At 40.9% G+C, this 27,271-nt stretch overlaps 2 protein-coding genes across 2 annotated transcripts in view; both read left to right on the top strand.

Moving 5' to 3' along the window:
* The window catches only part of LOC129398674 (uncharacterized), a 46,614-nt gene that overhangs the window by 10,516 nt on the left and 8,827 nt on the right, over positions 1 to 27,271 (top strand). The window contains exons 4-5 of the mRNA XM_055117103.2: positions 11,255 to 11,476; positions 25,589 to 25,669. Of these exons, the coding sequence (XP_054973078.1) occupies positions 11,255 to 11,476; positions 25,589 to 25,669 (303 nt within the window). The remainder of the gene's footprint in view (positions 1 to 11,254; positions 11,477 to 25,588; positions 25,670 to 27,271) is intronic.
* On the top strand, positions 8,627 to 9,734 carry LOC117981754 (metallothionein-1E-like). The gene has a single exon (XM_034967792.3). It carries the CDS (start codon positions 9,401 to 9,403, stop codon positions 9,662 to 9,664), a length of 264 nt encoding a protein of 87 aa, XP_034823683.1. The 5' UTR covers positions 8,627 to 9,400; the 3' UTR covers positions 9,665 to 9,734.

A 27,271-nucleotide genomic window follows, 5' to 3' on the forward strand; every position in this document is an offset into this window, starting at 1 on the left:
GCCCAGCTAATTTTTGTATTTTTAGTAGAGGCAGGGTTTCGACGTATTGACCAGGCTGGTCTCGAACTCCTGACTTCAAGAGATCCACCTACCTTGGCCTCCCAAAGTGTTGGGATTATAGGCATGAGCCACCGTCCCTGGCCCTATATGAACCAATTTGAAAATCTTATCATAAATAGGTCAATTAAGTCTACACACATTTAATATGACATGTTTAATCTCGACTCTATCATATTACTTCATGTTATAGTTTGGTGTATATTTTATACTATTTATTGTGCTTCTTTCTCTATTTAGTATGTCATTCATATTAATTTTTTTTGAGACAGAGTCTCGCTCTGTTGCCCAGGCTGGAGTGCATTGGTGCCATCTCGGCTCACTGCAACCTCTGCCTCCCGGGTTCAAGTGATTCTCCTGCCTCAGCCTCCCAAGTAGCTGGGACAACAGGCACACACCACCACACCTGGCTAATTTTTCTTGTATTTTTAGTAGAGACGGGGTTTCAGTATGTTGGTCAGGCTGGTCTCGACCTCCTGACCTCAGGTGATCTACCTGCCTTGGCCTCCCAAAGTGCTGGGATTACAGGCGTTAGCCAACACGCCCAGCCATTCATGTTAATTTTTAAGGTTTCTTTTGGTATTTAAGAATATTTTTGTTCTAGTTATTACCTTTGTTTTCATATATTTTATGTTATGGTTTCCCTAACTCCTTTTCTTTCTTTACTTAATCTTTTATGATCTAACCTGTCAGTAGTGTCTTCTGATTCCCACATATTACAACTGGCAGTGATCTTATTCAGCCTTCCCCCTTCTCCTGTTCCTGTCTCCTCTCACTTTTACTGGTATTCTTCCTCTCTGCCAGAATGTATCACCATTATATGTTTTCCACCCATGTTCTCTCCCTTGTTTTACTCCTGGCTCTGCAATTAAACATATTAAGTGCTGGTTATTTTGCTGAAGTTTCCTCTATGATCACTTAAGGTTGGATGAAGTCTACTCTCCAGTGTATTCTTCAGGAAGAGCATTAGCACACTGTTCCATGGATAGCTTGGATGGATATTAAATCTGTGACTGGCACTTTCTTTCCTTGAGTCCATGAAAATGCTGCTTCACTCCTGCCTGACCTTTTCTGTGGCTGTGAGAAGCCTGATACTCTGCCTGATTTTCTTTCCTGTAAGTAACTGGATCTTTTTGCCTGGAGGCTCTGATGATTTCTTTCCTTTGTCTTTAAAGTCTAATCATTTTACCAGGATATGTTTTAGAGTTAATTGTCTGTTGTCAATTTTCTCATTTACACAGTAAGTTTGCTCTATATGTAGAATGAATTTTTTTTCATTTCCAGAAAGTTATCTTAGAATATAAACTTAAATATTAGCTCTGTTCCAATATTTTGCTTTCCTCTTTAGAGAGCACAATTATTCATATGTTGGACCTTCTCTGTCTGCCTTCCATTTCAACCACTTTCTGACTCTAACTTCTTTACCTCATTTTAAATCTCTTGGTCATTTGCCTACTTTTCTTCAGTATCCCTTATTAAATTTTTGTTGAATTCTGTTTTCCATTGGGACTTATAATTTGTTCTTCATTTCTGAAATAATTCTTTTTCTTTCGATATGTTTTTTGAGATTAGTCAATTTGTGTGGCATTTCTTCCTGTTTTATGTCCATTTCTATTCTTGGTTTTCTAAAAATTATGATTCTAACATTTTAAAAAAATCCATCTTCATGTATTTGGTTTAGGATATTTAACTGAGTTTGGAGAGTTGTGTAAAGTTTTATTCTACTTTCTGAATTTTTTTTTTCTTTTGAGGCAGGGTCTCACTCTGTCACCCAGGCTGGAGTGCAGTGGCACAAACATGGCTCACTGCAGCCTCAACCTCCCAGACTCACACAGTTCTCCTACTTCAGCCTCCCGAGTAGCTGGGACCATGAGTGTGAACCACCATGCCTGGATAACTTTTTAAAATTTTTTGTAGAGATGGGGGTATCACTATGTTGCCCAGGATATGAATGTTTTTTTAGAAAACACTTTCATCAGTCAAACATTACAATTAACACTTTCTGTTTTCTTCTTACATTTGCTTTATAGGAAGTCAGTTTGATTTTTTTCTATCTCTGGGTGTTTTGTCAGGAGGGTTCCTAGTTGAGTGTTGTCTTAAGATAGTTTAATTGAAGTGCAATTTATTTAATGGAAAATATTGTTGGCAGTTGTGGTGGTGATGGTGGTAAAGAAAGGGGACTGACAGATGCAGTGGTCAGCTGGTAAATGTTTAACAGCCAGATCTCCAAGAAAAAGTAGCCTGATTGGTAGCATTTGCCATGACACGTGTACTCCCACTACAGCTGATTTTAACCTACCAATGGGGTGTCACCGAACACAGAGTCGTGAAGAGATGATAATAACCAGTCCTCGTGAGCCGTTATGTTTACCGCACATTTTATTTCTCCTTTAATGTGCCCGTCTCACTTCCTTCTTCTCCGTCATGGCAGCATCTTCAAGGGCGAATCCCTTCTCTGTTCTTTCCCAGCAGCACTGCTTCTTCATGGCTGTGGTTTCCAGTGCCGTTCACTGCAAGCCCCCATGCTGTAACTGTGGCTTTCCACTACTATGTCCCGGACATGTGTTCAATACTTAGACACTTACTGTTGGGCTTTTCCAGGGTGAATTTGCCTGTGCTTCATCTGTATCTTCTACTTCCCTGTCTCATTTTTTATGGGCCTCTGAAAGCCCCTTCTCCATACTCTCAGCATCCACAGGCTTGTAGGTGGATGGTAGGACTCTCCTGGGATTTGGTATTTATTTCTCTATCTACAAGTAATTTGAAGACCATGGTATTCTCTGCCACTAATAATGCTAAAGGCATGATTCACGTGTAGTTTTGGGGGTGTTTTTGTTTTTGTTTTTTTAAGAGACAGGGTCTCACTCTGTCACCCAGGCTGGAGTGCAGTGGTGCAATCATAGCTCACTACAGCCTTGAACTCCTGGGCTCAAGCCATTCTGCCTCAGCCTCCCAAGCAGCTGGGACTAAAGGTGCATGCCACCACACCCAGCTAATTTTCTTTCTTTCTTTTTTTAGAAACAGGGTCTCACTATGTTGCCCAGGCTAATCTCGAACTCTTGGCCTCAAGCAGTCCTCCCAGCTCAGCCTATGTGTGGTTTTATTGACACTCATTGGTAATTTTATATTTGAGGGTGGATGTAGAAGAGAGATTTGGATTTAGGCAGCCACCAGTATCTCCCAGCCATCAAAACCCTTCTGGTTTTACTTTTTACTATCAAATTCATTGATTTTTTCAGTTTCATGTTGACCCAGGATGTGAGCTTTTCACTTTATTCCACTTCAAGTGAGATCTAGCCCCTTAGTCTAAGTCTGTGTGCCCCAGTAAGTAAAGCATGGTTTTAATATCCAGTCAGATTGATTAATATGGTGAGTGGTAAATGCCATACCTACAATTCTGGGTCAGTGGGGTTGGTGAATTGATCCAACCAAAACTTCAGGTCAAGTCTCATCCAGCTGTTCCTGTCAGCCTGACCTCAACATATGCCAATTAGGCAGAGATGCTTGGCCTTTGATGGCTGTGACAGAAGGAGAGGGAGGGGAATGTGTCAAAATAAGAGCATTTTGAAGCTGTTTTTAATTTTGATGTCTAATAGAATAGGACAAGTCCTCAATTAAAAGCTATTCAGTGTTCCTGTGGCCTCACTAATCACAAATGCATTTAATCTTCAATTGTTACTTCATCCCATCCCAGTGTGTCCCACTTATTAAAGATTTACTCATCTTTCTGTTTACCACAGTGCCTAGCAAAGATCCATGAGTAAAGTTGCTGATTTGTTAATTAATTTTATTTTACTTTGATTTTATATTGTAAAGCCGTTTTTTTTGAGAACCAACATAGTAAAATCATTGACTCAGCAAAGCACACAGGCTACAACTCCACACGCTCATACACTAGGTCATTCATTCAGTCAGTCAACAAACATTTTGAACACAAGCTCCAGGGACTGTTCTGAGGAATATGGTAATAAGAAAACTAATCTGGCCAGGTGCAGTGGCTCACGCCTGTAATCCCAGCACTTTGGAAGGCCGAGGCGGGCAGATCACGAGGTCAGGAGATAGAGACCATCTTGGCTAACACGGTGAAACCCCGTCTCTACTAAAAATACAAAAAATTAGCCGGGTGTGGTGGCAGGCGCCTGTAGTCCCAGCTACACGGGAGGCTGAGGCAGGAGAATGGCGTGAGCCCACGAGCCTGAGCTTGCAGTGAGCCAAGATCGTGCCACTGCACTCCAGCCTGGGCGACAGAGCGAGACTCTGTCTCAAAAAAAAGATCTCTTAGCATCTAGATTCCCATTGTTTTCACATTCTACTCCAGGTAGCGCTTCTTGATACATGTTAAGATTTAATTTAAAATCTTGCAGCCTTCTTGACTGTTTAAGTATTTTCAACATTTCTGACTATTCACTCTGCATCTTTGAGGCTTCTGAAAAGCAAACCTATTTTTCTTTCTCTCCAAAACACACACACACACACACACACCACACCCATACACGTATACACACAAATACTCACACCTCACAGTGGCGATCTCTGGCTAGCAGAAATATGATTTGTTTTGTTGGTTTGTTTCGCTTTGCTTGCCTATATTTTGAAATTTTCTTCGCTGTAGCAATATGGTTTCTGTAATAATGAACAGTTTGCCTGTTTGTTTGTTTTAACAATAAACTAAACATCGACATTTAAGTTTGCCTCCCAGGCAAATAAATAAAACACCGTTCTGTATTCTTACCAACACTTGGCATTATCAGAAGTTTCCAATTCTGGAAATCCAATGGGCATATAGGGTTATTCAGAGTGGTGTTAAGTTGCATTTCCTGATTATTAATGAGACAGCCATTGGTGTTTTTGTCTTGCTCTGCGTAAAACCTACCTTGTTTTAATTATTACATTAAAATTTTTAAAAAATAATAAATCCTGATATCTGGTAAGGCAGCTTCTCCAACCTTGGTCTAAATCTACACTATCCAATATGGTGGATACCCTCTACATGTGTTTATTGAGCCCTGGAAGTGCAGAGTGCAGCTATTCAAATTGAGACATGTTGCGAATATAAAATACACATCAGATTTTGAAAGTTTAGTACCAAAAAAGAATATTTGCTGATAATTTTTATATTGATTACATGTTGAAATGATATTTTGAATATCCCTGGTTAAGTAAAATATATTATTAAAATTAATTACAATAATTTCCTTTCACTTTTTAAAATGTGGCTACTAGAAAATTTTAAAATGCATAATGGCTTACATCTTTGGCTCATGTTATATTTCTCTTGGACAGTTCTATTCTAGAACAATCTGATTTTTTAATTTCTTCCTCAGTCAAAATTGGTACGTTACTTTTTATCCTACAAAATTTTCCATTTTGTCTAATCTTTCAAATGTATTAGCATAAAGTTGTTCATAATAATACATTATGATCTTTTAAAATATCTATAGCATTTGTAGTGATGTCTCCCTTTTTATAAGATTCCCAATTTGGGTTATTTGTGGTTTCTCTCTTTTTTCTTGATTAGTCATACCAGAAGTTTGTCAATTATTAATCTCTTTAAAGAACCAACTTTTGACCTTGTTGGTTCTCATTTTATATGTTTGCTTTGTATTTCACTAGCTTCTGCTCCTATATTTATCATTTTCTTTCCATCCTCTTTGTGTTTATTTTGCTGTTTCTTTTTCCAGTTATTGAGATGGAAGTTTGAATTGTTGATTTTCAGACTTTTTCCTATTACATTTTTTTTTTGACAGGGTCTCACTCTGTTGCCCAGGCTGGAGTATAGTGGTACAATCGTGGCTCACTGCAGCCTTGACCTCCTGGTCTCAGCCTCCCAAGTAGCTGAGACCACAGGTGCACACCACCAGGCCCAGCTAATTTTTTTAAATGTTTTTGAAAGATGAGGTCTTGCCTTGTTGCCCAGGCTGGTCTTGGGGGCTTAAGCAGTCCTCCTGCCTCAGCCTCCCGAAGTGCTGGGATTACAGCTATTCTATGTTTTATATTTCATATGTCTTAATATGTATTATTTCATTTTAGTTCAGTTAAGTATTTTCCAAATTTCATTGTGATTTCTTATTTGACTATAATATATTTAGGGTTGTCTTACATAATTTTCAACCAAGTGGAAATGTTTCCTTTTAATTATTGATTTTACTTTTAATAATTGATTTCTGACATAATTTCATTGTGATCAAAGAACATTCCTCTGTAAAATTTATTGAGACTTGCTTTTTACCTCCAATATATTGTGAATTTTTGTATATTACTTGTTTGCTTGAAAATAGTGTGTATTGTGCAACTGTTGGGGACAGGATCTACACATCATTTAGTTTAGGCTTGTTAATCATACTCAAATCTTCTATATCAACAATTTTTCTTTCAACTACTGAGCAAAGCGTTTTAAAATTTCCCCTATGATTGTGGGTTTATCTATTTCTTATTTTAGGTGTCACTTTTTGTTTAATATATTGAGGTTATACTATTAGGTACATACAAATTTAAATTTATTTTTATTGTGAATCTAGCCTTGTATCATTATGAACTGGCCCTTAAAGAATACATAAGTAATTATGAACAGAATGTTGATGGAAATATGGAGGTAAAAGCCTTTCTGATGTGGTCTCAGACGTAAATGAGGAGTGTTATTGGATGACGGTGGAAAGGCCATCCTTATTATACAGTGGCAAATAACTTGGCTGAATTGTGTTTGTGTCCTAGTGTTTTGTGGAAGGTAGTACTTGCAAGGGATGAAACTGGATATTTTACTGAGGAGATTTCTAAGCAAAATGTTGAAGAAGTGACTTGGTTCCTCCCAGTTGCTTGTAGTAAAATGCAAGAAGAGAGAAATGAATTGAAAAAGGAATTGTTGAGCAAAAATGAACCAGAGTTTAAAGATTTGGAAAATTCTCTGTCTGTTCATATGACGAAAAATGAGAAAGTGTGTACTGAAGAGAACACTAAGGGTGTGGTGGACCAACCATTTCATAAAGAGATTAGTGTGGCTGTGTACCATGAACTTAATCAGCCATTTCAACAGAGGCCGGGAATACAGATGGGATTACACCTGCAGAGACACTGCTGGCTGGGACTAAAAAAAACAGAACATGGGATGGAATGAAGGAAGGCCGTGACTTTGTGCTATCATCTAGTAAAAGGGATGAAGGGCCCCGAGGCAATTTGGAGGTCCTCTGCCTCCAATTTGAAGGACCATTGCCTTGGTTTCAATAGTCCAGACAGCTTCCAACCAAAGATGTGGAGGCACAATCTTTGCCTGGTAGAGAAGCTAGGGGTGCAACTTCTGGCCAGGAGAGCTGCTGGGGTGGGACCTTTACCCTAGTGGCTCCAGAAGGCAGGGCATCAAACCAAGGATTACTCCCAAGCCTTAAGATTTCATGGAGTTTGCTTTGTAGTTTGGACTTGCTTGGGACTGGGTCACCCCTTCCTTCTGTGTTTCTTGCTTTTGGAATGGGAATGCCTATCCTATGCCTGTCCCACCAATGTATTTTGGAAGTATACAACTTGTTTGGTTTCACAGATTCGCAGCTGGAGAGGAATTTTGCCCCAGGATGAATCATACCTCAAGTCTCACTGTACCTAATTAGAAGATATTTAGAAAAGACTTTGGACTTTAGACATTAGCGTTGTTGCTGGAATGAGTTAAGACTTTGGAGGATGGAATGAATGTACAGATGCTCCTTGACTTAGAATGGGGTTATGTCCCAATAAACCCCTTGTAAGTAAAAAAATATATAAGTAAAAATGCATTCGGTACCCTGATAAACCCATGGTAAAGTCAAAAAATCAGAAGATGCTTTTCAACTTACAGTGGGGTTATTTATTTCCTGATAGACCCATCGCAAAATTTAAAAATTGTAAGTTGAACCATCATATGTTGAGGACAATGTGTATTTGGCACATGAGAAGGACATGAATTTTGGGGGGCCAGGGGTAGAATGCTATGGACTGAACTTATGTGTCTCCCTAAAATTCGTACGTTATGACCCTAGTTCCTAATGTGATGAGGAAATAAATGTTCATTGTTTAGGCCACCCAGTCTATGGTATTCTTTTTGTATCATCTTGCACTGACTAAGACAGGCATTTATGAAATACAGTTGCTCTGGCACTAAAAGGAACAAATGATATGCAGCAGTAAGGATGGGTGTTAAAAAATATTGTGCTGAGTGAAAAATGCCAGACCCTCCCACAACATATCCTCTACGTAATTCCATTTATATGAAGTTCTATCATTGGCAGGACAAATCTAATGTATGTGATTGAGATCAGATCAGTGGTTGCTTTGGGAGTATGAGGTGGGATTAACTGAGAAGGGGTACAGGGAAACTTTCTAGGGGATAGAAATTCTCCGTATCTTCCTCAAGATATTAATTTGTCGAACCCCATGGAACTCTACAATTAAGACCTGTGCATTTCACTGTATGTAAATGATACCTCAGTAGTGTGATCTATATGTGTGTGTATATACATGTGTGCGTGTGTGTGTATCTGTTCTTTGCCCTGCCCCCTTTCCATTCCTGCCCTGAGAAGATAGAAGACCTAGGAAGTAGAGAATGCAGTCCCATAGAAAGGAAGGCAGTCCAAAGGATGGCCATAAAAGAAGTCCTAGAAGGACTGAGAAGGAGAGTGGAGGGTTCCAGCAGGGACGTCTACAAGAAAATGGTGGCCCAGATGGATGACTTCATGAGGAAGCTGGAGGAAGTTGTGGGAAGTTATACCAGGAAGTTATTAAAAGGTGTGAGAAAGAAAACTAAGGAAAAAGAAAGAAAAGCAATCATTAACATGAGGAGGCAGGGGGCAGTAAGGACAGGGGCATGGTCACAGTACCCTACAGTGCTCGGCTGGGAGTAATATGTACATAGGATAATGTAAACACTATGTGTTATTTAATCCTACAATTTGCAATATAATTATATTGAAGGACTGCTGAGGGAGGGCTGAAGGATGGCTCCTTGACCATCATGTGAAGTTAGTAGTTAAAACAGTTGAATCAGAAGAGGTCAGGGTGCACACATTACTTAGAATCAAGAACATGTGAATGCCAGGAAAAAAAATTGCTTAAAAATTATGTGGACTTTAAATTCTATCTACCAGGCCACATTAGTCTTTTCCAGTAACAAAGTTGAACCCTCTAAGGAGATTTCTAGGGCAGTTTGAAAAAGACCCAAAGCTGTTTACTAATGTAGTTTATTAATTAAAGTGGCCCTGGAGTCACACACCACAGGTACTACAATTTGTCATGACATTTGGCCCTCCATGTCCAAGGGTTCCACATACACGGATCAACAAACCTCAGATCAAAATTATTCAAAAAATGAAAATAAAAAATAATAATGCAACCATATGACACCTTCCAGTTGCCTGACTGCCTCTTCACCTTTCCCATGGGAACTCCAGCGTCTCCTTGGCTCAAAACGGACCCCAACAGCTCCTGCACCACTGGCGGCTGCTGGCCCTGTGCTGGCTCCTGCAAATGCAAAGAGTGCAAATGCACCTCCTGCAAGAAGATCTGCTCCTGCTGCCCTGTGGGCTGTGCCAAGTGTGCCCAGGGCTGCATCTGCAAAGGGGCAACAGAGAAGTGCAGCTGCTGTGCCTGATGTGGGGACAGCCCTGCTCCCAGATGTAAATGAAGCAACTTGGATACAAACCTGGATTTTTTTTTTTGTACGACCCTCAGCCATTTGCTACATTCCTTTTTCTATAAATATGTAAATAACAGTAAAACACTTTTGACTTAAAAAAATAATGCAACAATATGAAGTAATACAAATAAAAATACAGTGTTAACAACTATATACATAGCATTTACATTGTTCTAGGTATTATAAGTCATCTAGAGATGATTTAAAGCATATGGGACAGTGTGTGTGGGCTATGTGTACATACTGTACCATTTTATGGAAGAGACCTGAGCATCTGCTGCTTTTTAGCATCCACGGGGGTCCTGAGACCAATCCCCTGAAGATACTTAAGGTTGGCAGTACTCATTTATTTGTTTACTTGTTTTCAGAAGTTCACACTAAAACCAGGTAAGCAAAAATTATTGACGGTAGCTCTGAAGCAAGCAAGAGGGAGGAGCCCTTACCTCCCTGCTGTGGTGTGGCAGGAGTCCCTCTCCTGAAGCCGTTGGCAAGACTAGACCTCTCTCATACATCCCCCACCGCAGCCTCATTATCAGCCAGTCAGTTCAATATGATGTTTCCTCAACTCTCAGATCTTCTGTTCCAAAACCCACCTACAATTTGATAACAGCTTTGCAGCTGACAAGCCTACTTTGACCTGAATTGCAAAATGCATCTCAATTTCAGAAATATTAATATGTGGAAAACCATGTATCTCTCCACCACAGATTCCGTTAAAGGACCCTGGTTTGGGTCTTGTTCCACACCTCCCATCTTGGCCTATTGGTGGAGGTATTTTTGTACAGCTGAACAGTGTCCCAGAGTCCCCCGACAGCTCAGGCCTTCATGCTCTTGGCTATACCGAGTGTTGGCTGCCCACAGCTCTCAACTGAATTCCTCTCTGTGATTTGCCTTCAGCTCAAAACAGCCACTTTCCCGAGTTCATGCCCCTTCCCCAGGACAGCTGTGTCCAGTGGGCGATGGGGCAGGGGTACAAAAGCCCCGCCCTCTGAGGGCTCTTTCCACTTCAGACTTGCCCTGGGGTCGTCGGAGGCCTCGTGGAGACTGCCTTGCAGCTCAGCATCTCTCTGCCTCATCCTGCCTCTTTCTCTTCCTTCACAGATGTTGATCCTGGGAGTACCTCAATAAACTTCAGGAGGCAAATCTCAGAGTCAGCTTCCTGAGGTCCCAAATGGGACAAAGTCTCATTTCAGCCTATTGTCGTTCCCTTCATGCCGTAGGCATTTCAGGGGTTCATGACTGACCACCCCGTCCAGTCTCTGTGCAGACATGAACCCATTACACGTGGAGCCCTCCCTGACTTCCTAAGGCCCTGAGCTGGTGCTTTTCTGGGCCAAGCCCATCATGAGGCTTCTGACAGATGAGGTGACCATCCTGCTCTGCTACTGACGTGACATGTGGCTTCGGCAGATTGCTCACGGTCCCTCCGCCTCCAGGTCCTCATCTGTCAAATGGGAGGATTCAGCAGGAGGACTGCGGTGAAGCATTAAGCAGAGGCCTGGCACATGGCAGGGGCTCATTCCTTTTTCCTGTATCCCATTCCAGGTCGTCCAGTATCCCAGTCATCCGCCTGACCTGCTCCTGTCTGAACATCCTACCGCGAGTCAAGGCAAATGGGCTCAGCTGCTGTTCCACTCCACCCAGGCTTGGAGTGGACTCCCCGTGAGCCTGCAGAGGGGCAGGATGCTGAGTAGCAGGCCATGCGGGTGCGCCCGGGGTCTCACCCCAGCCCCAGGGAAGAGGCTGTTTCATTCAGTGAACCAAGAGGTGATGAAGGGGAGAGCTCAAGCGGCCTCCTGTTCCCTTGGGAACTTGAGGGGGTGTCGGGATGTGTTCCCTTTCTGCACTCAGCTGGGAAAGAGCTGGTGGAGAATTTTCCCTTCTGAGCAGAGAGAGAATTCTCTTCCCCTCCCCTGCCCCGCCCCCGCCCACTCCCACAGCCACCAGTTCTCTGGGCAACCCTAGTTAGCAGTTTGGGCCTTTCTTTCTGCACACAATTGACCTGGAGGGCCTGAGTCTGGTCCATTCAGAGGCCACATGGAACACTCTGTTTTTGTCACTGCCCTCTCATCTTCTAGAAGCATAACCTTATCCAACAGAAAGAGGCAAAAGCGATTGGGCCCGACCTCTCCCAGTGACAGTGTTTGCACTTCATTCCATGGCACAGCATCTTCTGTAACTTTAAGATTTAACATTTCAGATTATTTTCCACTGGGGCTCCCATCGATGCTGAGTTCTGGCTACTTTTTTCCCCTGATGCTGAAAGGTTCGATTCTTCCATCTATCCATCAACAAATCGCATTGAATGACGGTGCTCAGTGACCCAGGATGCCACTGGAGACAAAACACACTATACATATTTTCTGGTCTCCCTGGAAAATTAGTGCAAACACTTTCATCACTGCGGAGAAGGGAAATATGCGCGGAGCTGTGAAAATCTGCTTTGTTTTTTGTTTTTCTAAGAGGAGATTTCCCCCTCCTTCAAACAGTGAAATTTATATTGTTCTTTGTCTGCAAATTAACCAGTTAAGTAGAATTCCTGTATGTCTCTTTCACTTTCTGCAAGCCAAGGCCCCTCTTTCTCTCCACCCTGTATTCATACATAGTCCAGGATCACCCCCTGTCCCCCTCCAATGCTGCTTGAAATTTCATTCCATTTTCGTCCTGACTTGTTCAAAGTAACATTTAAAATATTTTAATTCAAATTCTTATCTCATCCATCCTGTTTAAGTTCCATTTTAAAGAATCTTCTTTTTTTATGAATGGTCTGTTTTTGATTCAGTGGAAAACTTGGGCTGCTCAACCCTTTCTCTCTCCTGTTAAATTTTCACTTTTATGAAGAGATCAGATGTCACCCTCTGGAAATGGAGCGGGAGGAGACCCAGGAGCTCTGGCCCTCCCTGCAGCCCCGCGTGGTGCTCCCTGTGCAGCCGCTCCCCCTGTTCAGTGGAGAGGACAATTAATCTCCCACTACACAGAAGTGGTGCCTGAATGCACCAAGATGAAAATGTTTGTGTACAGGGTGGTCTATTTAAAACAGTTCCCATATGATGCAATGCAGCTTGACAAGGAAACTCTTTCAGATGACTCACCATTTCACAATAACAATTAGCATTTGAGAATCTTGCATAGAACACCCAGCAGAAGAATATTTTATTGATTTCTTAAGAGTTTCCACACGCTGGCTGGGGCTTCAATCAAGACAACCTATTAAAGACTGATGTCCAATTTCATTTGTATGAGTTCGCAGTAAGGGAGATAAAGTTTAACAGTGCAAAAGAGAAGGACTTAGGAAATGCAGACTTCAAATTCAGATAAGCCATCAGTGGGACCTAGTTTTTCAAAAAACCAATAAAATGTCTGGATGCATTAATGAAGGCATAATATTTCAAATGAAGGAGGTGATAATCAATCACATTGTATTCTTTGATGGTCAGGCTATATTTGGAGTATTTTTTAAGTTACAGGCAATGAATTTTAAAATAACCAGAAAGCATCCAAGGTAGACAATCTAAATAATGAAGACTCTGAAAACTAGATTCTCTAGAAGAACAGGATTCTGCATTAGAATTGGGTTGCAGTCCTAGCAGTCCCTTACCAGCTGTGAGCTTAGGCAAGTTACCTAATCTTGCCTCAATATCCTCATCTACAAAAAAGATGATGATAATTTTTAAAAACCCATACCATGGGGTTATTCTGAGGGTTAAATAATTCATACATAGTTAGTGGCAGAGTGCCTGGCACATAGCATGTGCTCAATAAATATTAGATATTGTTATTAATGTTGACAACAAAAACAGTGATTATGATACCACCTTATGGTGGTATAGCGTTTTCAGTTTATAAAGTGACTTTATATCATTATGTTTTCTAATGTTCATGTTTAATACGATTTGGTCATTACTATCCTCATTTTTGGAGGAAGAGAACTTTGGGGTCATCTGCCCTGAGAGGGCCTTTCCTTCCTGCTCAGCTTGGCTGGGCACCAGCCTCCTATGCCACCTCCAGGCAGTCCTCACAGCCTGGGGCGCCTCTGGCCCCCAGCAGCTGACCCTCCTCCTGAGGAGGAACCAGCCCTGGAGGGAGGACCCCTGACGATGGATTTGGCCATCTTTGTGATTACAAAGTTTCCAGTCAGCCTCGCCATTCAAATCTCATCGGTCCATCTATGCAAAAAAAAAAAAGCAAAACAAAACAAAAAATTGTGTGTATGTGTATGTGTATGCACATACACATCCATGTTCGAAAGAAAATATACCGCAAGGTTAACACTGGTACTCTCTGCGTAATGGATTATAGGTATTTTTAAATCTTTCTTTCTAAGGTGTATTTTCTAATTTAAATTTTTTTTTCACTGTGGATTTGTATTGCCTGGGAATAAAGAACTAAGAAGTGCTTCACAACAGCATGGGGCTGTTGTGACCGGTTCATTGTAACTAACATTAGAAAGGCCCACAGTTTATAAAAGATGATGAATGGGCAGAACCTGCTAGCATCCATCCAATATCCGTTCTGTCCTTCTCCCTAACCACCGTGATTTTGACAGGGCAGCACTGGGCCGAAAAATTACACACCTTCATTTGCAGCCAGGGGTGGTCACACAGCCCAGTCCTAATGGATAAGATGAGAGCAGAAGTCGCTGAGTGAGAATTTAACTTTATTCTTTTGTTTTTGTTATGATTTTCTTCTACCATATACTTGCAGCAATAGGAAGACTTTATTGTTGTTATTGTTTTGTTGTTATTGTTTTTGAGTTGGAGTCTTGCTCTGTCACTCAGGCTGGAGTGCAGTGGTACGATCTCTGCTCACTGCAACCTCCACCACCCGTATTCAAGCAATTCTCCTGCCTCTGCCTCCCGAGTAGCTGGGATTACAGGCGCCCACCACCAAGCCCAGCTAACTTTTTGTATTTTTAGTAGAGACGGGTTTTCGCCATGTTGGCCAGGCTGGTCTCAAACTCCTGACCTCAAGTGATCTGCCCATCTCGGCCTCCCAAAGTGCTGAGATTACAGACATGAGCCACCACACCTGGCCCAGCAATAGGAAGACTTTGTATGAAGCATGAATTGCAGCATTTTTTTTCTACCTAAGAAAACATTACAGCCCAGGCACAGTGGCTCACGCCTGTAATCCCAACACTTTGGGAGGCCGAGGCAGGCGAATTGCCTGAGGTCAGGAGTTCAAGACCAGCCTGGCCAACACGGTGAAACCCTGTCTCTATTAAAAATACAAAATTAGCCTGGCATAGTGGTGCATGCCTGTAATCCCAGCTACTCAGGAGGCTGAGGCAGGAGAATCAGTTGAACCGGGGAGGCAGAGGTTGCAGTGAGCCAAGATCATGCCATTGCACTCCAGCCTGGGCCACAAGAGTGAAACTCCGTCTCAAAAGAAAAACAAAAGAAAAGAAAGAGAGAGAAAAAAAAGAAAGAGGAAAGAGAGGAGAGAGAAAGAAGAAAGAAAGAAAGAAAAGGAGAGAGAGAGAAAGAAAGGAGGAAAGAAAGAAAGGAAGAAAAGAAAGAAAAGAAAAGATTACTGCAGAACTGAAGATTGTGCAAACCAGGTGGGAAACACCTGGGACAGCATATGGGCAGGATCCTCAAGAAGGTGCAACTCCCCTTTGCACTCCTCACAAAAATGTGGGGTTGTGGTTAGATTCCAAATTTGGAGGTCTTTTCAATTGATCTAGACCAAGCAATAGAAGTAGACCAAGGAAAGGGAGGCAAGCGAGGTGTGAGTTTTTTCTTCTCCTAAGTTTGGTAATTCTGAATGTCACAAAGGTCCTTTGTTTAAGAATCCTGCATGTTCCAAGCAATTCCTGGAATTTCTTAAATGGCTTCCATTTTCCTGGAGGAGAAGCTCGTAATGGTCTGCTTGGCTCTCTGCCTTTATAGCCTCTACTGGAGCCACTTAACCCGCAATTTGTAGGTTCAGCTGTACCCCCAGGCCTAAGGCCACCCCTGTCCCTAGGTGAGGGAAGATAAGTTCAACCCAGCCTACCCTGCCTCTGTCCTCCCTGGTCACCTGGCTCATCTACAAAAAGCGAAGATTCCCCCTTAGTGTCTGGCAGAGATGCACATTTACTCCTGGGTAGAAGTTAAAAAAACAAAAGATGTATTTGCTTTTTTTTAAATCTGCTTGGAAATATAAACAAAGGTGAAATCTTATAAAATAAAGTGTTCCAAAAACACTTGCCCAGGTATCAGCACTCCTAGGTGGTCAAGCCGTTTAATGCGTGGGGACCTTCTGCTTCCAAGTGGTCACAGGAGGCTTAGGGGATCCTTTAGGGTTTATTCTAATTTTCCAGGAAACATCCCATTTAAAGGGAGAAAAAAAACACTTACAAAATTTCCCATGAAGCCTCCGCTATACAACACTTAATAGAGAGGCTCTTCCTTTAAAAGCTTGCACATTTTCATACTATCCCATTTTTATTCACACTGGTCAAAACTGTGCTATTTTTTAACTTAAGGAAAGTAATTTGATGAAATTTAACAGCCCTAATGAACTAAGCGGAAGAAAATGCAGAAGGCTTTAACAACAGCAAACCTATTGAAACGAAAGACCCTATACATTGTTCTACTGACAGACTTACCAGCAGAGCAAACCAGATGTAGGTTGCCAAGGGAAGTTCAGCTTGTAAATTGTAAGAAAAGAGTATACTGCCAGGCTCTGCTGGGCTCTGTTATTTCTTCATTAAAATGCACTGTCAATCAGATTGAAAAGAAATGTCTAATTAACACCATAGGGCACCAAAAATTTAGCGTCAGAAACTCAGCTGCTATCCCTTTTTACAACTGTATCTCTCTGAGCAACTCCAGTCCTCTTTCCACCCTTTCCCCACGCCATTGCCCCTCCCCCATATCCTACTTGCTTATGATTAAAAGCATCAGAGAAATTGCAAAATGCATTGCATTACACAATTCCTTCTTTATAGCTGTGAACCCACTAGAACTAAAGTTTCCAGCAACTTCATTTCTTTTTATGCCTTGTATCCATGCAAGGACCCAAAGACAATGGAACATAATGAAAACCAACAGGTTCCATCCTGAGGTCTCCTCTTTCAAGATGTGGAAGAAGGAGGACAGGTCTAACCTGGAGTAGCCTAGTCCAGGCTCCCCAACTCCCCAACCTGTTTGACTTTGGGGATGTCCCTTCATGCTGATGAGCCTCAGGTTTACCACTCAGAAAACAAGTAAGGACGAAGGGCTCAACCACCTACTTCAAGGATCCATTGAGGCAGGGTGTGTGAAAAGGCTTCCTAATATTTAATGCACCATTAGTACGACTCCAGTCTCAGAAGGGCTGGGTGGAGTCCCTATTTTTTTTTGTTAATAGGAGGCTGACTGCGTTCTGGTGCTTCTTGAAAGGTCATGGTTCCCAAGGTCTCCCCAGGTCACAGTGGCTGAGTGGAAGCTGAGGATGAACCCAGGGATTTGGGTTTGGGAACGTTCTAGAAGGGAATACAAGGTATTAGTGACTCTAAGGCTTAGAGCAGAATCCTCCCCCACTCCCTTGCCATCCGGGCACCAAATACTGTTGATTTCTCCATTGTGATGCCTTCTCCACCTCCATACACTCTTTCCACTCTCATCACTTCTAGGGAAACACACTGGTACTCCTACGATGGGATTTGTGGTTAATCTTTACGCTACCCTCACCCTTTTTGTCCCTTCTGCACATGCCTACCAGATTAGTCCTGGTTAAACCCCACTTAGCATATGTCAGGCTCACTGTTTGGAGATTTCGGTGGTTCCATCATGTTCATATACAAAGTCCCTCTTTCTTCACTGGGCATTTTAGGTCCCACAGTGATGCACTGTCTGCTTTGCTGACTCACTCTCTTCTCTTCCATTTTAAGTCCACCCGGTCATTTGAAAGTCTCTTTTTCTGTAAGTGTATGTTTCATAGCCTCTTTTATTTCTTGAAATATATTTCTTCAAATATATTCCAACTGGTCATTGTGCATTCTGTGCATGGGCATTCTTTTTTTAATTATTATTTCAATAGGTTTTTGGGGAACAGGTGGTGTTTGGTTACATGAATAAGTTACTAAGTGGAGATTTCTGAGATTTTGGTGCACCCATCACCCAAGCAGTGTACACTGTACCCAATGTGTAGTATTTTATCCCTCACCCCCTCCTATCCTTTCCCCCAAGTCCCCGAAGTCCACTGCATCATTCTTATGCCTTTACATCCTCATAGCTTAGCTCCCAATTATGAGTAAGAACATACGATGTTCGGTTTTCCATTCCTGAGTTACTTCACTTAAAATAATGGTCTCCAATTCCATTCAGGTTGCTGCAAATGCCAATATTTTGTTCCTTTTTATGGCTCAGTAGTCTTCCCTGGTGTATATATACACCACATTTTCTTCATCTACTCGTTGACTGATGGGCATTTGGGCTGGTTCTATATTTTTGCAATTGCGAATTGTGCCGCTATAAACATGAGTATGCAAGTATCTTTTTTTGTAAAATGACTTCTTTTCCTCTGAGTAGATACCCGGTAGTGGGATTGCTGGATCAAATGGTAGATCTACTTTTAGTTCTTTAAGGAATCTTCACAGTGTTTACCACAGTGGTTGAATTAGTTTACCTTCCCATCAGCTGTGTAAAAGTGTTCCCTTTTCACCACATCCATGCCAACATCTATTATTTTTCAATTTTTTGATTATGGCCATTCTTGCAGGAGTAAAGATATCGCATTGTGGATTTGATTTGTGTTTCCCTGATCATTAGTGATATTGAGCATTTTTTCATATGTTTGGTGGCCATTCGTATATGTTCTTTTGAGAATTGTCTATTCATGTCCTTAGCCCACTTTTTGATGAGGTTGTTTTTTCTTGCTGATTTGTTTGAGTTCCTTGTAGATTCTGGATATTAGTTCTTTGTCAGATGTATAGATTGCAAAGATTTTCTCCCACTCTGTGGGTTGTTTACTCTGGTGGTTATTTCTTTTGCTGTGCAGAAACTTTTTAGTTTAATTAAGTCCTATCTATTTATCTTTGCTTTAGTTGCATTTACTTTTGGGTTCTTGGTCATGAAGTCTTTGCCTAAGCCAATGTCTAGAAGGGCTTTTTCAATCTTATCTCTTAGAATTTTTATGGTTTCAGGCCTTAGATTTAAGTCTTCAATCCATCTTGAGTTGGCTTTTGTATAAGGTGAGAGATGAGGATCCAGTTTAATTCCTCTACATGTGATTGGCCAATTGTCCCAGCACCATTTGTTGAATAGGGTATCCTTTCCCCACTTTATGTTTTTGTTTGCTTTTTTGAAGACCAGTTGACTGTAAGTATTTGGCTTTATTTCTGGGTTATTCATTCTGTTCCTTTGGTCTATATGCCTGTTTTTATACCAGTACCATACTGTTTGGGCAACAGTGTCCTTATAGTATAGTTTGATATCAGGTAATGTGATGTCACCAGATTTGCTCTTTTTTCTTAGTCTTTGCTTTGGCTATGCAGGCACTTTTCTGGTTCCACATGAATTTTAGGATCGTTTTTTCTAGTTCTGTGAAGAATGATGGTGGTATTTTGATGGGAAAAGCATTGAATTTGTAGATTGCTTTTGGCAGTATGGTCATTTTTACAATATTGAGTCTACACATCCATGAGCATGGGATGTGTTTCCATTTATTTGTGTCATCTATTATTTCTCTCAACAGTGTTTTGTAGTTTTCCTTGTAGAGGTCTTTCACTTCCTTGGTTAATTATATTCCTAAGTATTTTATTTATTTATTTATTTATTTGCAGCTGTCGTAAAAGAAGTTGAGTTCTTGATTTGATTCTCAGCTTGGTTGTTGTTGGTGTAAGCAGGGCTACTGATTTGTGTACAGTAATTTTGTATCCTGAAACTTTGCTTAGTTCTTCTGCCAGTTCTAGGAGCTTTTTGATGAGTCTTTATGATTTTCTAGGTATATGATCATGTCATCAGCAAACAATGACAGTTTGACTCCTCTTTACCTATTTGGATGGCCTTTATTTATTTCTGTTGTCTGATTGCTGTGGCTAGGACTTCCAGTACTATGTTGAATAGAAGTGGTGAAAGTCGGCATCCTTGTCGTGTTCCACTTCTCAGGGGGAATGCTTTCAACTTTTCCCCATTCAGTATAATGTTGGCTGTGGGTTTGTTATAGATGGCTTTTATTACCTTAAGGTGTGTCCTTTCTATGCCTATTTTGCTGAGAGTTTTAATCATAAAGGGATGCTGGATTTTTAAAGTGCTTTTTTCTGTGTCTGTTGAGATGATCATGTGATTTTTGTTTTTAATTTTGTTTATGTGTTGTATCAGATTTATTGACTTGTGGATGTTAAACCATCCCTGCATCTCTGGTATGAAATCCACTTGATCATGATGGATACTTTTTTGATATACTGTTGGATTTGGTTAGCTAGTATTTTGTTGAGGATTTTTGCATCTATGTTCATCAGGGATATTGGTCTGTAGTTTCTTTTTTGTCTGTGTTATGTCCTTTCCTGGTTTTGGTATTAGGGTGATACTGGCTTCATAGGATGATTTAGGGAGGATTCCTTCTTTCTCTGTCTTATGGAATAGTGTCAGTATGATTGGTACCAATTCTTCTTTGAATGTCTGATACAATTCAGCTGTGAATCCATCTGGTCCTGGACTTTTTTTTGTTGGTAACTTTTTAATTTCCATTTTAATCTTGCTGCTTGTTATTGGTCTGTTCAGAGTTTCTATTTCTTCCTGGTTTAATCTAGGAGGGTTGTATATTTCCAGGAATTTATCCATCTCCTCTAGGTTTTCTAGTTTATGTGCATAAAGGAGTTCATAGTAGCCTTGGTCTTTTGTATTTCTGTGGTATTGGTTGTAGTATCTCCCGTTTTGTTTCTAATTCAACTTACTTGGATCTTCTCTCTTCTTTTCTTGGTTAATCTTGATAATGGTATATCAATTTTATTTATCTTTTCAAAGAGCCAGCTTTTTGTTTTATTTATCTTTTGTGTTTTTCTTTGGTTTCAATTCCATTTAGTTCTGCAGTGATCTTGGTTATTTCTTTTCTTCTGCTGGGTTTGATTTGGTTTGTTCTTGTTTCTCTAGCTCCTTGAGGTGTTGACCTTAGATTGTCTGTTTGTGCTCTTTCAGACTTTTTGATGTAGGCATTTAATGCTATGAACTTTCCTCTTAGCACCACCTCTGCTGTATCCCAGAGGTTTTGATAGGTTGTGTCACTATTATCATTCAGTTCAAATAATTTTTTAATTTCTATCTAAATTTCATTGTTGACCCAATGATCATTCAGGAGGAGCAGGTTATTTAATTTCCATGTATTTGCATGGTTTTGAGGGTTCCTTTTGGAGTTGATTTCCGATTCTATTCCACTGTGGTCTGACACAGTACTTGCTATACTTTCAATTTTCTTAAACTTACCGAGACTTGTTTTGTGGTCTATCATATGGTCTAAAATTTTGGAGAATATTCCATGTGCCAATGGATAGAATACATATTCTGCAGTTGTTGGGTAGAATGTTCTGTAAATATCTCTTAAGTCCATTTGTTCCAGGATATACTTTAAGTCCATTATTTCCTTGTTGACTTTCTGTCGTGATGACTTGTCTAGTACTGTCAGTGGAGTATTGAAGTCCCCACTATTATTGTGTTGCTGTCTATCTCATTTCTTAAGCCTAGTAGTAACTGTTTTGTAAATTTGGGAGCTCCAGTGTTAGGTGCATATATATTTAGGATTGCGGTATTTTCCTGTTGGACCAGTCCTTTTATCATTATATAATGTCCCTCTTTGTCTTTTTTTAAACTGCTGTTGCTTTAAAGTTTGTTTTGTCTGATATAAGAATAGCTACTCCAGCTCACTTTTGGTGTCCATTTGCATGGAATATCTTTTTCCACCCCTTTACCTTAAGTTTATGTGAATCCTTCTGTGTCAGGTGAGTCTCTTGAAAACAGCAGATACTTGGTTGGTGAATTCTTATCCATTCTGCCATTCTGTAACTTTTAAGTGGAGCATTTAGGCTATTTACATTCAATGTTAATATTGAGATGTGAGTTACTATTCTATTCACTGTGCTATTTATTTCCTGAATACCTTGTGGGTTTTTTTTTTTTTCATAGTATTGTTGTTTTATAGGTCCTGTGAAATTTATGCTTTAAGGAGATTCTATTTTGGTATATTTTGAGGATTTGTTTCAAGATTTAGAGCTCCTTTTAGCAGTTCTTGTAGTTCTGGCTTAGTAGTGGTAAATTCTCTCAGCATTTGTTTGTCTGAAACAGACTATCTTTTCTTCATTTCTGAAGCTTAATTTCACTGAATACAAAATTCTTGGCTGATAATTGTTTTGTTTAAGGAGTCTAAAGATAGGACCCCAATACCATCTAGCTTATAGGGTTTCTGCTGAGAAATCTGCTGTTAACCTGATGGGTTTTCCTTTATAGGTTACCTGATTTTTTTTGCCTCCTAGCTCTTAAGATTCTTTCCTTTGTCTTGACTTTAGATAACCTGATGACTGTGTGCCTAGGCAATGATCGTTTTGCAATGAATTTCCCAGGTGTTCTTTGAGCTTCGTGTATTTGGATGTCTAGATCTCTAGCAAGGCCAGGGAAGCTTTCCTCGATTATTCCCTCAAATATGTTTTCCAAACTTTTAGATTTCTCTTCTTCCTTGGGAATATCAATTATTCTTAGGATTGGTCACTTAACATAATCCCTAATTTCTTGCAGGCTTTGTTGATTTTTTTAAAAATTTATTTTTCTTTGTCTTTGTCAGCTTGGGTTAACTCAAAAGCCTTGTTCTTTAGCTCTGAAGTTCTTTCTTCTATTTATTTGATTCTATCGCTGAGACTTTCCAGTGCATTTTACAATTCTCTGTGTCCTCCATTTCTAGGAGTTGTGATTGTGTTTTATTTATGCTATCTATTTCACTGAAGATTTTTTCATTCATATCCTCTATCATTTTTTAAAATTATTATTTCTTTGAGTTGGACTTCTCCTTTCTCTGGTGCCTCCTTGATTGGCTTAACAGTCAACCTTCTGAATTCTTTTTCTGGCAATTCTGAAATTTTGCCTTGGTTTGGATTCATTGCTGGTGAGCTAGTGTGATCTTTTGGGGATGTTAAGGAATCTTGTTTTATCATATTACCAGAATTGTTTCTCCAGTTCCTTCTCATTTGAGTAGACTGTTTCAGAGGGAAGATCTGGGGCTCAAGGGCTGCTGTTCAGATTCTTTAATCCAATAGGATGCTCCTTTGATGTGATACTCTCTGCCTTCCCCTAGGGATGGCGCTTCCTGAGAGCCAAACTGCAGTGATTGTTATTTCTCTTCTGGATCTAGCAACCCAGTGGCGCTACCAGGCTCCTGGCTGGTACAGGAGAATGGACAGACCTGATCCATCTTCAGGCCTGTCAGCCATGGATACCAGAACCTGCTCTGGTGGAGGTAGCAGGGGAGCCAAGTGGACTCTGTCAGAGTCCTTGGTTGTATTTTTGTTAAGTGCCCTGGTTTTGTGTTGGTTGGCCCCCAGCCAGGAGGTGGCACTTTCAAGAGTGCATCAGCTGTGGTTGTATAGGGAGGATACAAGCTTGCCCTAGGGTAAGGCAGTGGGCAGGGCCATAGAGCTCCCAAGGGATTATGTCCTTTGCCTTCCACTGCCAGGGCAGGTAGAAAAAGACCATCAGGTGGGGGCAGGGTTAGGTCCGTCTGAGCTGAGACTCTCTCTGGGCAGAGCTTGCTGCAGCTGCTGTGGGGGATGGGGGCGTGATTCCCAGGCCAATGGAGTTATGTTTCCAGAGGGATTATGGCTGCCTCTGCTGCGTCATACAGGTCGCCAGGGAAGTGGGGGAAAGCCGGTAGCAGCAGGCCTCATCCCGCTCCCCTGTGCACAGGCATTCTGTTTGGTGTCTTTGTTCTCCTGGTTCTGCTGTTTGTTGCTTTGCTGGTGCTCACTCACGATACCTTGTTCTCTCACGTGCTCCATGACTGCTTTCATCGTGATTCATGCTGGCCGTAATATGATCTGAAGGAATTACTTGAGGCCTGGGTTTAAGGTCATTCCCCCAGAGAAGATTTTAGTTTGTACCACCATGGATCTCAGATACTATCAACTCTGGTTCACTTGGAAGTAAGTTCTTGGCTTGAGATTTATCAAGCTACATGGACAGTGTAAACTGGGGCCTCATTTCTTCATAAGTGAAGAACAGCAACCTCCGCTTCCCAAGTTCAAGCAATTCATAAGGGCCTGCCCTGTGGTTACAAATTTCAGGGACTTTTTATTTTTTCCTGTGTAAAAGCCAAAAGAGGACAACTTTTCTTCCAATGCCCCTTTGAGGGTCATATGTTTGTCTAGGTCACACATTGAAGGTGTGTTATACAGGACTTAGGTTTATGGTGGGAGAGATCCCCAATGTGACTTCTCTTCTCCCCTGTCACCCTGTGCAACCCTTTAAAACCAACACTCAGGCCAGGCGCAGTGGCTCATGCCTGTAATCCCAGCACTTTGTGGGGGCTGAGGCAGGCAGATAGCTTGAGCCCAGGAGTTCAAGACCAGCCTGGGCAAAAGAGTGAAACCTCGTCTCTACAAAAAATACAAAAATTAGCCAGGTGTGGTGGTGCACATCTATAGTCCAAGCTACTTGGGAGGCTGAGGCAGGAGAATCTCTTGAGCCCAGGAAGTCGAGGCTGCAATGAGCTGTGATTGTGCCAATGTACTCCAGTCTGGGCAACAGAGCAAGACAAAAAACCAACTCCACAGGCAATCAGGGAGGGATAAAGGCCCACAGAGCAGCAGCTGGCTTCAGTGCTCATCACTGAATTCATGATTTAAAAAAAATTTATTTAGTACACAATAGATGTACATATTTTGGGGATACATGTGACAATTTGAAACATTCATACAATTTGTAAAGAGCAAATCCATGTAATTAGGATATCCATCACCTTAAATATTTGTCTTTTCTTGGAGCTAGAAACATTTGAGTTATTCTCTTCTAGCTACTTTGAAATATACACTAGATTATGGTAAACTATAGTCACCCTCCTGATCTAGCAAACAGTAGGTCTTATTTCTTCTATCAAACTGCATGTTTGTACCCATTAATTAACCTTCATTCACCACCACTGCCTCTTCCTGGCCTCAGGTAACCACTAATCTACTCTATGAGAGTATATTGAATAGGCACTCCATGAAATCCACTTTCTTTTTTTTTTTTTTTTTTTGAGACGGAGTCTTACTCTGTGGCCCAGGCTGGAGTGCAGTGGTGTGATCTTGGTTCAGTGCAACCTCTGCTTCCTGGCTCAAGCAATTCTCCTGCCTCAGCCTCCCAAGTAGCTGGGATTATAGCCGTGAGCCACCATGCCCAGCTAATTTTTGTATTTTTAGTAGAGAGAGGGTTTCACCATGTTGGCCAGGCTGGTCTCAAACTCCTGACCTCAGGTGATTCACCTGCCTTGGCCTCCCAAAGTGCTGGGATTACAGGCGTGAGCCGCCATGCCTGGCCAAGACCCACTTTCTTAGCACCCACATATGAGTGAGAACATGTGGCATTTGCCATTCTGTGTCTGACTTATTTCATTTAACATAATGACCTCCAGTTCCATCCATGTTGCTGCAAATGACAGTATTTTATTCTTTTCTATGGCAGAATAATATTCCATATTGTATATATACCACATTTTCTTTATCCATGTATCTGTTGGTGGACACTTAGGTTGATTCCACATCTTGGGTTTCGTGAATAGTGCTGCAGTAAACGTCGGGGTGCAGGTATCCCTTTGATGCATGATTTCCTTTCCTTTGGGTAGATAGTTAGCAGTGGGATTGCTGGATCATATGGTAGTTCTAGTTTTAGTTTTTTGAAAAACCTCCATACTGTTTTTCATAATGGCTGTACTATCTTATATTCCCACCAACAGGGTACAAAGGTTCGCCTTTCTCTGCATCCTCACCAGCATCTGTTATTCCCTGCCCTTTTGATAAAAGCCATTTTAACGGAGGTAAGGTGATCTCTCATTGTGGGTTTGACTTGCATTTTCTGATGATTAGTAATAATGAGCATTTTTCATATACTTGCTGTCTATTTGTATGTCTTATTTTAAGAAATGCCTATTCAGATCTTTTGCCCATTTAATAAATCAGGTTGTTTTTTTTTGTTTGTTTGTTTTTTTGCTATTGAGTTGTTTGAACTGCTTATATACTCTGGTGATTAATCCCTTGTCAGATGGATTGTTTGCAAATATTTTCTGCCATTCTATGGGTTGTCTCTTCACTTTCTTGATTGTTTCATTTCCTGTGCAGGGGACTTTTAGCTTGCTATACTCCCATTTTTCTATTTTTGCTTTGGTTGCCTATGCTTCTGAGGTCTTACACAAAAAAATCTTTGCCCAGACCAAAGTCCTCGAACATTTCCCTAAGGTTTTCTTATAGTAGTTCCATAGTTTCAGATCTGAGATTTAAATCTTTAATTCATTTTGATTTGATTTTTGTATATGGTGAGAAATAAGGATCTAGTTTCATTCTTCTACATATGAATATCCAATTTCCCCAGTGCCATTTAAGAGACTGTCCTTTCCCATTGTATGTTCTTGGTAACTTTGTTGAAAATGAGTTTGCTGTAAGTGCATGGATTTATCTCTGGGTTCTCTATTCAGTTCCACTGGTCTATATGTCTGTTTTTTATGCCAATACCATGCTGTTTTGGTTATTATAGCTTTGTAGTACGTTTTGAAGTCAGGTAGTGTGATGCTTCCTTTGTTCTTTTTGCCCAGGATTGCTTTGGCTATTCAGGATCTTTTGTGGTTTTTTATAAATTTTACGACTGTTTCTTCTATTTCTGTGAAGAATGTCATTGGCATTTTGATAGGAATTACATTGAATCTGTACATCTCTTTGGGTAGAATTGTCAATATTAATTCTTCTGATCCATGAGCATGGATGTCTTTCCATTTGTTTGTGTCCTCTCCAATTTCTTTCATCAGTTTTTGTCATTTTCCTTACTTACAGAGAAATTTCACCTCCTTGGTTAAAGTTATTCCTTGTGTGTGTGTATGTGTGTGTGTGTGTCTATTATAAATGGGATTATCTTCTTGATTTCTCTGTCATATTCTTTGCTATTGGTGTATATAGATGCTACTGATTTTTTTTTTTTTTTAGACGGAGTCTGTCTCTGTTGCCAGGCAGATCGTGCAGTGGCGCGATCTAGGCTCACTGCAACCTATGCTTCCCCAATTCAAGTGATTCTCCTGCCTCGGCCTCCTGAGTAGCTGGGACTACAGGCCCACTGCCACCACGCCCAGCTAATTTTTGTATTTTTTAAGTAGAGATGGGGTTTTACCATGTTGGCAAGGATGGTCTTGATCTCCTGACCTCATGATCCATCTGCCTCAGCCTCCCAAAGTGCTGGGGTTACAGGCGTGAGCCATCGCACCCAGCCTCAGTGATCTTTTTAACGAGTTGTTGAATTCAGTTTACTAGTATTTTGTTGAGGATTTCCCAACCATGTTCATCAGTGATATTGGCTTGTAGTTTTCTTTTTTGGTCTGGTTTTGGTATCAGGGTAATGTTGGCCTTACAGAGTGAGTTTGCAGTTATTCCCTCCT

Source organism: Pan paniscus, chromosome 11 (genome assembly GCF_029289425.2).
Source record: "Pan paniscus chromosome 11, NHGRI_mPanPan1-v2.0_pri, whole genome shotgun sequence".
Lineage (NCBI taxonomy): Eukaryota > Metazoa > Chordata > Mammalia > Primates > Hominidae > Pan > Pan paniscus.